The sequence below is a fragment of the Dreissena polymorpha genome, chromosome 12 (assembly GCF_020536995.1).
Source record: "Dreissena polymorpha isolate Duluth1 chromosome 12, UMN_Dpol_1.0, whole genome shotgun sequence".
Taxonomy (NCBI): domain Eukaryota; kingdom Metazoa; phylum Mollusca; class Bivalvia; order Myida; family Dreissenidae; genus Dreissena; species Dreissena polymorpha.
In genome coordinates, this window is record NC_068366.1 from 57,420,443 (window position 1) to 57,433,069 (window position 12,627).

At 38.9% G+C, this 12,627-nt stretch overlaps 1 protein-coding gene across 2 annotated transcripts; it reads left to right on the forward strand.

Annotated features, from left to right (window-relative positions):
* Positions 1 to 6,620: 6,620 nt before the first annotated feature.
* On the forward strand, positions 6,621 to 10,551 carry LOC127853466 (sodium-dependent glucose transporter 1B-like). Of its 2 annotated transcripts, none has more exons than XM_052388015.1 (3): positions 6,621 to 6,899; positions 8,855 to 9,146; positions 9,357 to 10,551. In XM_052388015.1, exons 1-3 carry the CDS (start codon positions 6,840 to 6,842, stop codon positions 10,442 to 10,444), a joined length of 1,440 nt encoding a protein of 479 aa, XP_052243975.1. In that variant the 5' UTR covers positions 6,621 to 6,839; the 3' UTR covers positions 10,445 to 10,551. The 2 variants fall into 2 exon arrangements, with proteins under 2 accessions (XP_052243975.1, XP_052243976.1); XM_052388016.1 differs by having other exon boundaries at positions 6,892 to 6,971.
* The last annotated feature ends 2,076 nt before the right edge of the window (positions 10,552 to 12,627 follow it).

The following is a 12,627-nucleotide window of genomic DNA, read 5'->3' on the forward strand; positions in this document are numbered from 1 at the left end:
CAGCTTCAATTTTACTAAAATGTAACGGTTAATTATGCAGTTTTAAATTGTCAAATGTTTATTTGCATATGATATTTGTATTCAAAATTTAAAATATATAAAAATATGCAATATAACCATTCCTCTTTATAGATAATCATTTAATTTTATGCTTATTAGTGCATTTTGATTGCAAACATTGATCCGATCATTTTATTTTCAAAAGCAGGAAAGTCACGGTATAGTATTGCTAAATGTTTACCACGGCATGCTGGCTGCTATTTTGATAAACTTTATTTTTTGTCAGCTCTTTTTAAGGTCCCTAAGTACAAGCTTTTTTTCAAAGCAGTGTGCATGACATTAAGGAGCTTCTACAGCCTCTTGAAGATGAGGTACATGAGGAGGAAGATGAACAGTTATTACATGGTCCTTAACCAACACAGGCAGATCATCCTCCACCAGAACAAACATAAACCTGGTTGAGAGACCATAAGAGTACACAGCTACACTGCCTATTCCAGATGCTTGTGTACATCAGTCATAGTGGATTGACGCGAACACAATTGCATATGATGCTTGGCCATGCAATTTATGAAAGAGATCGAAGCAGGAGCCCTCTCACTGCTTTCAACAGAATTGGTGCATGTTCAAGTTATCAAACCATCAGATCTTCCCGCAGTCTTCTTGCTAGCTATGCTGTGAAATGCTCAGAAGATGGAGAAACCCCAATACCCAGTTCTTTCACCAAAGAGGACTACATTATGGCTGGAATGGACAACTCAGACTATGCTGACAAATCATCAATATCTGGTACCGAAGGTTCACATTATGCTGCCCTAGTGGTATTTCAAGATGCCACAGTGAATAGGCCTCTTTCCAAACACACAGTGTCCAATACTGGAATAAGCCATGCACATCCAATTCTGAAGACAAAGCTACCATGTCAAGAGGTACCTCCCCATATCAAGCCAATAGTTAGACCAGCCTCATCACAAGATATGTTGCTGCATCCTGAAACTAAGCAGGCTACGTTGCTCGATACACAAACTGCCCGGAATGTAGCCACAAAACGTGAATTCACTATAAGTGTTCTGCGCAATGGTTCAGAAATAGAAAATCCTCATATCTGGGCCGCCGTTCATATGCTTGTTTCTTCTGATGTGGTGCCGATGATGCGTGTTGTCTTCCTATCTATTATACCAAGACCTATCACTGAGCGTGCTACAGTCAGACATTGCTTCACTAATTGTCAGAGTGTGCGAAGACAGTTAAATCAGGAATCGCTGGCAATATGGTGTGATGAGGGTGTTTTTGCTCTTGCAGCAGACATTTACCTACACGAGACGAACAAGTTCAGCGACCTCTTTCTTTGTATGGGCCCTTTCCATTGGACCCGTGTTCTGCTTAGATGTCAAGGCAAACTTCTGTGAGGCTTTGGCCTAGATGACGCATTGATCGAATGTGGGGTGTCTGGACCAGGTGTGATAGAGACAGTGTTGAACGGCAGCCATTATGTACGGGCCCTCACTGGTACATTGTATGCTGATGGTGGAGGACTTATTCATAAACTTGGGTGGCAAGCTTTTTGGACGAAGCTACATACCCATTTCTGGAGCAGATGAAGGAACTGAAAAACATGCATTTTGGCAATGACGCTGTCCAGAGCAGTTTGAGGTTATTAACGGGCAGATGGAACAATCGCATCAAGACTTTCTTGAGTTTCAGTAAGAATTTGAGGCTAAGTCTGAGCTTTGCCAAGTCTTTAGTGTTTGGTTGCAGTTAGTGTCCATCGTCAAAAATGCGGTAGTCTCTGACAGAGAAGGAAACTGGAATCTGCATGTAGCTACCATTGAAGATTCCATGCAAATTTTTGCTGAATATGACTGCATTAACTGCTTTCGTTACGGTTCATGGTACCTTGAACAAATAAAGTTAATGGAGTTCACACATCCTGAGCTTTATCGGCGCTTTTCCATTGGTCAATGGATTGTTCGAGACCGCCCAGGCTGATTGTGCAGTGTTGCAGGTTATATGAATGTTGAGCAGACTATTCAGAGAGTATCAAAGGGTCCAGGAGGTCACTATGTTGTAGGAGAGACACGCAATTCTGTTGCAGTAGCAGAATGTGAGCTTTTTTCCATGAGATAGGGTCCATCACCAGGCTCCTCAAGCTTCTAACTACCAACAAGCCGATGGATCACACCGAATGTCATCTTCAGCATTCGCTGAGCACCACTCGTCGTCACTTGTTCAACCACATTTTAGAAATGTTGTTGGACTATGTGCTCGAACGTCAGAACCCATGCACAGTGACGGTCAATGTTCCCGTTCCACTACACAATTTACTGACAAAACTGGCTGTTGACAAAGAGGTTGCTGTAAGGCTTCGCAAATGTATTGAAAATGGTGAACGTGTTTACCGCGCATACAGGCAGGAGAGAATAGTGGAGAAAGCCAAAAAAATCAGTTCCACCATTTCAAAGAGAAAGCTTCCCAAGTTCACTGACCAGCTTAAACAGTCATTATTGACATCAAAAGCTATTCTTAAGGAACGGAAAGCCCCGTTATCCAACGATATGGCAGATGCACAGGGGAGCATGGACATTGCAAAGGAACGAGGCATGTCCCTCAAGCAGATATTATCCCATGATTTGATTTCTTCATGTCCATTATTTGATGGTGACCTTCCTGCCCATGTTAATAAGTCAAAACTTATTGGGGAGATTGAATCTAGACTGGACATCAGTAAATAAAGTCGGGAATCTCTTCTTCCCACTCATGTCATCGTGGACTTCATGTCTAAGATGCGACAGATGCCACTTGAACAATTTTCGACTCTGGGTGGTGCAATCAATGCTGTCATCAACTCAGCGTCAAGGCATGTCCCTCAAGCAGATATTATCCCATGATTTGATTTCTTCATCTCCATTATTTGATGGTCAAAACTTATTGGGGAGATTGAATCTAGACTGGACATCAGTAAATGGAGTCGGGAATCTCTTCTTCCCACTCATGTCATCGTGGACTTCATGTCTAAGATGCGACAGATGCCACTTGCACAATTTTCGACTCTGGGTGGTGCAATCAATGCTGTCATCAACTCAGCGTCAAGCATATGTGAGGGGCCAGAGTACATTCATCTTGTACTAGACTCAAACGTTAAAATGTCTGTAAAGGAATGTGAACGATTGCGGCGCGGAGACGAAGCAACAGGTATTGCAATAATTGACATGAGCAGAGACACACCAATCCCACAACAACTTTATAAATTCTGGGCATCCAAGGAAAATAGGCGTAATCTTCATCTATTGGTAAGGTATATAGTGTGCAATGACGTCTGTGCCAACCCTATCATTGCAAGTTCAGTTGTCTCTGACAATGAAGCTCTTCGAGCAATTAAGTTTGGTAATGAAGTCATTTCTGAACTGTTAAACTGGATTGAGGAGGCCAATGCCAGGGTAGTGGCTCATGTTGAGTAGGCTGCTCGTATCAAACAGTGTCAAAAAGTTGTTGTGATGTCCAACGACAGCGACAGCTTTGCATTATTGCTTCACTTTACTCCATATTTTCAGACACTCGGTATGAAAGAAATATGGCAGAAGTATGGTACTGGTGAGAAGCGTCGAATGCTTCCGTTGCATCAGGCAATTTCTCGGCTTGGGACACTGCTGGCAAAGACAATGATAAAGACTCACATACTGACATGCGTCGACTGCATGAGTAAAGTGGGAACCAAGCATGCAGCTGTGACCTCTGACCCGGTACAGTTTTTAATGAATTTTGGAGAGACAGATACCTTTTCAGATTAGGATGAAGCATTAGATGGGCAGGGGCCAGATCGACGACAACTGCGGAAACATTTGACCATCTCCGACTAGAGAACTATACCAGTGCTAGTGCTGGACTTGATTGCCTACCTCCTACAAGCAGTGTAATATCAAAGGACATATTCGTAGAGGAGCCTTTCTTATACATAGGGCATATAAACTGCTTATAAATATTGATGGTCCCGAGACACGGCTGGCACCAGTTATACATGGTGGATGGGAGGAGCACCTTGGCATGCTGTTGCCCAAAAAGTGCCTGAAGCCTTTACCACGGAGCTTATTGATATTGTGCAAGTGTACAGGAAAGTGCGTTACTCGACGTTGTCCGTGTCGTGCTGCTGGGGTGCTTCGCATCACATTGTGTCTTGTAAAGTGGACAATTCACCTTGTGGAAACCTGACTTGAAATGACTAACTTTGGAACTGTATGTTATCTATGTGAAACAAAGTAAAATTTAAACCTAGTAAAATGAGAATGATTTCATGTTGATGAATTGTGTGCGTTGTTTGCTATAATGCCATATGGAATAAGGTGTAAGCCCGTTAGCAAGTCCCTAGGACTGGGGCTGACTCAGTGAATACCCAACCAACACATGACATTGGCTCAAAGTCTTCCTGACATCAAATAGATGTTACATCGGTTTGACTTTGAGGCAACGCTGAACAAATATCACTGGTTTGCTTGGTAAGGGGTTTGGTCGATTATCACATTTTCATACCATCTGCATTTAGGTTTGAGTCCCGCTCACTGTAGTATTTTTCCACCGAATGTGACAATTTTCAAATTACTAGTCACTTGTCTGTGAGTATATGTAATACATGCGTAAATTATCTAAATGTGCCAATATTACGCCAAACGTGCACGACAATATTTTAATTCAATTAATTACGTCAAAATTTGTCACATTAAAGTTTATACACTGTTTTTTACTGTCCAAGGTCAACTCAAGGTCTTTGATGTATCATATGACCTTGTACATGACCTTTCCGGATCAATTACCCTCCATATTTAACAAGACCTCTCATGACTGAGTTCTTACCAAAAATACATAATTAAGAGGTAAAACATTTGATTGTACTCCACAACTCTCTGATTATACTTCTTTAATTGACGTTTCGGCATAACGCCTTTATCAAAACAATGGAAATTATATGTTAACTACATTTTTTATAATTATATATATAATATATATATATATAATTATAATTTAATATCCCTTCGGATAATTCAACTTTACTCCAAAAGGCATTTTTTTTTTCTACATGGCCGTCGGCGGCCATATTGGATTTTGGTATTTTGAGGCTCCTGGCAGTGTGACGGACAAGCACCTCGGTTATTTATCATGTATAAGGACTAATTAACTCACATCAAGTGAGAAAATCTCTCAATCCAATTTTGCAAACGGGACTTCAGACCTAGTCCTGCACTACCCAGACCATTTTAAATTAAAGCCATGGGTAAATCACGATCCCTCAAGCGTATATACGATGTTCATGAGCAGAAAAATATAAAAATCACATGAGAACTATATAATATGGAAACATATTCACAGCTGCGGATTGCAAATAAACTCATTTCAGAGCTGTATTGTATGTTAATCGTCGCTGTAGACGAGCTGTTACCCACTAGTCATATCTCATTTGTTTTTAAGGCTGTTTCTCGCTTTATGTTTGTGTCTAATATCTGGTTTTCTTCAAATCTTAACTTGTGTTCTTTATAATTGCCTCGCTAATCGTTACCAATACTGTTGACGTTGATCTTTTTATTTTGTATGCAAAATATCAAAATGGCCCTTTCACAAGCACTACTTTGCTTTACAGTTCTAACAGGCAGTTCAAATATAGATTAAAGGGTAAGGCATTATTGCATTCTTTCTAAGTTATATTAGGAATTACTTTCGATTACTCGTTTTTATTTCGGTCAATAATAAACGATTAGTAGTTCGCATGTGCAGCAGTTAAACGACAAAGTATTGACAAGAAAGTAAACTTGTTCAATAACTTATAAATAAAGATGATTACACATATTTTAATGTTAATATTATTTGATACAAAAATACATTTTAGGCTATTCTCGAGTTCGGATTTTCTATTTCGTTTTGTTTATAAGTAGTTTTACAATGTTATGCCTTTCTTTGTCTTAAGGGTGATGGATAAAAGGGGCCTTTTCACGTTTTGGTTAATTTACAAAATTAAAAATGTTGTTTCAGATTCGCAAATTTTCGTTTTAGTTATGATATTTGTGAGGGAACAGTAATACTGAACATTAACCATGCTCTAAAATAGCAATTAAATGCATCTTTTGGCGATTTAACAACCTGATAATTATAAAGCGTTGCAACGCGAAACGAATAAATAATATGGAGAGTTCTGTTGTTGTCGTTATATTTTGTGAAACTACCAGGTTTGCTTATATACAGTATAAAATACATGTGTCATTGTATGAGCATGGATGGCCGAGTGGTCTAAATGTTAGACTTTTACTCCAGGACTCCAGGGGTCAGTGGTTCGAGCTATGTTAAGGGTTATTTTTTTTCCTTATTTTTAATTTTTTTTTTTTTTTTAAATTTATTCTTTATTTTTTTACTGGTGCTTTTTAGATCATATGTTAACATTTATCAATATAAAGCATTTAAGGACATTGTTCAAAACATGTGAAAATGCCGCTTTTATTTCATCCTATATTCATAAATATAAAGTTATTATTCTAACTGGTAAGAAATGGGTTGTTGACAAACCAGCCTATGCAGTAGTCGACATAAGGTCACGGATTTCTTTCTATAATGTACAACTTCAACCGATATAGAACATCTAACTTTAATTTGTACATAGCGTCACGCTTAATAGATTGAATTTACTTGTATGCATGTATACACACACACAACGACGGTTTATTTGGCCCAACCATTCATTCTTTGTTCGTTAAAGGCTGTAAACAGATTGAGCTCAAACAGTGACTTAAGCAATGTTTTGCAATGGTTTGAAAGCAGTTGGGATACAGGATATACTTAAATTGGAGTAAATATCAGTCAATATGTCGGACACCAACAGGAAGTTGATTACCGTGATGCTCGTGCTGGTCTGGATATCCATGGTAGGTCAACACGAGCCCGCTCGTGTAGCGACGTAGAATGAGAGCGAATCAGAAAAACGGATTGTTTGATCGGTATTTTCTATAAACATACTGCTTTATAATCGGGTTTCGTATGTACTGTTAATTTGGATATGTTCGTACTGCTTTGTAACAGCATATGGCGTGTGAAGAGCATGAAGAATGGAACGTTTGTTGCATAAATTCGATCATTATCACGATTCACATTTACTTTATGTCCAATACTCATACAGATTGGTTTGAGATCATGTGTTTAAGTAGTAATGCAGGATCATATAGCTCTATGTACTTGGTTATATGTTTTAAATGTATAGTTTGTTATAGTACAAAAAACGTTGATGTAGATATTTATATGGAAACTATCAGTTTGTTATAGTGCAAATACCACGAAGAAGGTATTTATATGGAAAACAACAGCAACAACATGTGTAAAATCAGAATTGCATAAATGTTTCGACCATCGGTCTATGTCGTCTGTATTATACCCCTAAACCGGCTCATGCATGGGGGTGGGTTGAAGTTATCATCGCATACAATCTTAAAACTAGATACCTTTGTTGCATAATAATTGTGTTATTTAGCTTCCGGTTTAAACAACCAACCTCAATAAAGAAGACCAAAAGCGACAATATTCGCATTAAATAATGAGGTCCGATACTTGTAATCAGGTTATTATATATTATTATCGTCTGCGTTATCTATGCATTGACATATACATGTATCTTAGATATCAAACTTCATTCACACTAATGTTATCAACTTGAAACACAAATTTCTGCAAACAAACAATGGTATTAAGTTGGACAGATATCTCACGTTTAATCAAGATAATTACCGTGTCACGTGTACTTAATATACATGCAAGTCAGTAGTTATAATATTAGTTTTAGTTCACGTGCCGCTCTTTTTTGTGACAGCTGCATAAACCTACATCACATGAAAATGAAAGTTTGTGAACGAGACGCACGAAGTATTTTTTCGTAAGCAAAACATTGCGAACAATCAATCAAAATTATGTGCAACGATTAATCAAGCAGCAACTTAAGTACACATACTTAAATAAAATAACGATAATTTTTTATGCAACTTCATTTGTAGTTTATTACTGTAAAATGAACAATGGGAATCACTGCGTAGTACATGTGAACACCTATTAGTCACAGTTGTCGACCCTGACATGTTTAGTTTTATTCGCGCAAAATGATCAACGTTGGTCATATGATTCAAGACGATACTTATCACACAAACATGTTGGTTTCTTATGTATAAAAACACATAAAATATTGAAAGGTAAGCTGTCCGGTTAGCGCAGAGGTTGGTTCACGCGCTGCTCACCTAGTCGACCCGGGTTTAATGCCCGCTTCCTCTTCAAGTGAGATAGGACATGTGGGGATTCCTCCGGGTACTCCGCTCCCCCCCCCCCCCCCCGCACATATTCAGCGCAAGCAGCAAAATTGAATGTCTTTAAGTAAACACTAAACACATGTAGCTGGAATTTTCGGCTAGATTTTAAAATATGTCCAAACTTTCGCGAACCCCTTAAGTTTATTAGGCAAGTGTACTGATACACACTCCGGGTCATCACATTATGCATCTTGGGGCACGGAAGGGCTTCCTAAACATCGAAATAAAAACACATTGATAACGGCTCTTTAGAGGACAGTTTTTTTAGTATAAGATTGTCATATTTTGCCTACGTAAATAATCTTTTTGAATACAGTATTGTTGTGTTTGGTCAAATTACCTTAGTGCAAACAATCATTAATGCGGCTATCGAACATATTCTAACAATCTTATAGCAATAACCGTTGTTTGGCTCTGTGCGAATAGTTGATTATCTATGCTCTTTGTGTGTATTTGTTAGTCTTGAACTTCCTATGAAATTACTCAGCCGCATATAGAAAGTACCATTACTTATTCAATCGCATTCTATCCAGGGCCTGTTTTTCGAGGTCGGAGGGCCCACTATGGTGGATCTACGCATGAAGTTCAACACTTCCTCTGCCGACATAGCGCGCTCAGTCTCCGCCCAGGGTTTCGGGATATTCGCCGGCGCGCTTGCAGGCGGGCTTGTCATAGACGCCATGAGGACGTGGAAGTTCCTCGTGGTGACGCTGGCGGAAACCATAGCAACCGTCGCCGTGATATTGATGCCGTTCGTCGCCTCGCTGACCTGGCTTTGGGTGATGTTCTTTTCCGTCGGAACAGCGGCAGGGCTTATCAACGTCGGTAAGCGTCTATCCTATCGAAACACGTGCTCCATCGATGTGTTGGATTACAATAAATGCGCCGTTTATTAAAAATGTATTCGTAGGAGCTGCTTCTGACCATAATATACGAAATGACTAGGTCTTAATTAACCATAACATTACCATAAAACATGAGACAAAGACAGTGTTTAAGCAAATGGCTAATAGTAATCGTTCAATTTCGTTGCAGCCGGCCAGCGGATGCTGATAGAATTGTGGCGAGACGAATCTGCATCCCCCATGCATGCCATGCATATGGGCTTCGGAATTGGCGCCCTATTAGCTCCAATTATTATTAACCCTTTCCTCGCCGTTTTGGAGTATGGTTCCGTCAACGCGTCGAGCAATGACGTCACCCTCCCCGGAGGCAGGGATTTCATCGTCATAAAGGAATCTCGTGTTAACCTAGCTTTTGTCACGATTGGTTTATGCTCTGCGACGCTGGCGCTGCCAGTTTTCTTGTACCCCTTCGTGAAGTGCTTCCGACGTTACAAGAACAAATATAACAACATGGATGAACCGGAAGAGAGCACTGTTGCGCTTGCGCAGAACGGGATAGTAAAGCGATTGCTGGTTATTCTAAACCCAGCGACCTACGCTAACGGAAATTTCAAGCTCGGTCTCACCGTGTTTGTGTTTATCATTGTGTTGTACATAAATCTCGTGGGTGGGGAGCAGCTGTTCGGAAATTTCGTGCGCACGTTCTCCGTAGATGAGCTTCGATTCGCCCGCAACGAGGCCTCCTATCTTGATACGGTCTACTGGGGCAGCTTTACGATTGGGCGACTCACGGGCTCCGTCTTAGCGCACTTTATTTCTATGCGCAAACTATTCTTGATAGATTTATTTATGAACCTTTTAGCTGTTACCTTCGCGGATATTTTCGCAGCGCGAGGGAAAAATTTCTTATGGGCGTTCACTGCCATAGTCGGTTTCTTCATTGCGCCGCTATTTCCGGCCGGTATCGCGTACATTAATACGCATATAGAGGTTGGTGGAATGGTGCTGACGCTGGTTGTGTTCGCTACAGGCTTCGGTCAACTTCTTTATGTTTGGATTGAGGGCCTACTTTACGAAGCGTACGGACCTAGGACTATTTTGTACGCTATGCAGTTCTCTGCGATATTCCTGTGTCTCATTTCTGTTATATTTGTCGCCATAAGCTGGACACGAAAACGCTTCGCGATCAACGAGGACCAGACGCCGGTCGTGACGTCAGGTGAGGACATTAGAATGACATCGGATTTGCGGTATAGCGATATGAATACTAGTAGCTGACAAATGGACTGCGATATTTATTAGTAACACACATGTACATGGTTTTAAGTTATACGTCTACTTTTCAATGTTATTGTTTAATGGTATCAATAAATATATTGATTATGGACTATACTTTTTTTCTCGCAAGCAATCAGTTTGTTTTAAAGGGATCTTTTCACGCTTTGGGAAATTGACAAAATTGAAAAAAGTTGTTTCAGATTCGTAAGTTTTCGTTTTAGTTATGATATTTGTGAGGAAACAGTAATACTGAACATTAACCATGCTCTAATATAGCCATTATATGCATCTTTTGACGATTTTAAAACCTAAAAATTATAAAGCGTTGCAACGCGAAACGATTGAATAATTTGGAGAGTTCTGTTTTTGTCGTTAAATTTTGTGAAACTAAGAAAATTGCTTATATAAGGTATAAAATACGTCAAAAACGTGTACTCGGCGGAATAGCTCAGTAGGCTAGAGCGTTTTACTTCAGGACTCTGGCAGGACTCCAGGGGTCACTGGTTCGAAACCTGCTCCGGGCAATGTTCTTTTCCTTTTTTAATTTTTTTCTTGATTTTTTACTGGAGCTTTTATGATCCAATGTTTAAAGGCCCCTTTAAAGATGTCTGATACAAACGAAATTATCCAGTAATATACCATGCGTTGTTAGTGATCCTTTTTAATTGTGTCTTTAACGACGTGACTTATATAGGTCGAAATGTTAGTTATTACAAAGGGGAGAGGTCACTTAACAGTTTATATTCTTATTATTTCATGAATTTTAAATAGAAATAAGATATGGTGGACGAACCTCATGTAAGAACTATGGTATTTACTAAAATGGAGTTTAAAATCAGAGAGGGTCACCAAAAATAAAAGTGAGACCACCGACAAGAATATTTATAGAAAATATATAAGTTGTATAGCACGAACTTAGAACCCGTCAGACCTTACACAACACGGGCAACCTAGGTAATATCAAATGTCCAAATGTTATTTGATTAAAATATGCGTTGAAATACGCTTTTATTGTATGAATGAACCTTAATGAATAAAGTAAATGAAAAAAGTGACGTCACTAAAATATGTTTTACCTCATATTCATGTTCAAACAGTAGGTGATATCACAGGTGGTTAGCGTGTGGCTATGATATTAATTAGTGAAAACATCATTTTGAATGATAAATAATCATATTATAACGAAAAATTAACTTTTCTGAAAAAAAAAATTTCACTATCAAATATATATATAACAAGGTATGCAACTCAAAATCACCCCAAAACGGGGTGCATCGCTTTGAACAGCCATATCTTTATCAATTTTGCAGCGATTTTCACGATTTTGGTCTTATTCAACGCAGAAATGAATTTCCTTTCTGGAAATGTATATGTCTTGCAATATTTTTACAAATGCTGGGTCAACTTTTAAGAAATAACACGATACACAACACGCATGACCCAGTTGACAGTGATCATGCTGTCTTTAAGACTGAAATCTTCACGGAGTAAAGGGCAACTTCCCTATAAAGTTCTTGTAGTTCGATACCATAATTCAATAAAACGTATGAAAAAACATTATTACCGTTCTTGTCGTAACATTCTGCATCAAGACTAACTGTCCAGCGCCGTTTGAAACCTTTGTTTACATACATTTCAACTAACTGACATTTTAAACATACGAGTGATTTCATTGGTCCAATGCGGAGGTGTGTCTTTACAACTGGAGATTTCATTCATAAAGAATACATGATCACTGTCAACTGGGTCATGCGTGTTGTGTATCGTGTTATTTCTTAAAAGTTGACCCAGCATTTGTAAAAATATTGCAAGACATATACATTTCCAGAAAGGAAATTCATTTCTGCGTTGAATAAGACCGAGATCGTGAAAATCGCTGAAAAATTGATGAAGATATGGCTGTTCAAAGCGATGCACCCCGTTTTGGGCTGATTTTGAGTTGCATACCTTGTTATATATATATTTGATAGTGAAATTTTTTTTTTCAGAAAAGTTAATTTTTTGTTATAATATGATTATTTATCATTCAAAATGATGTTTTCACTAATTAATAGCATAGCCACACGCTAACCACCTGTGGGTGATATATGAAATTTATTTCAGAGGTGCTGGTCGTTATTTTGTGTTGTATGTTAATCTACACATTTCGCATCATGAGGAAACCGGTGTTAAAGATAAATAGT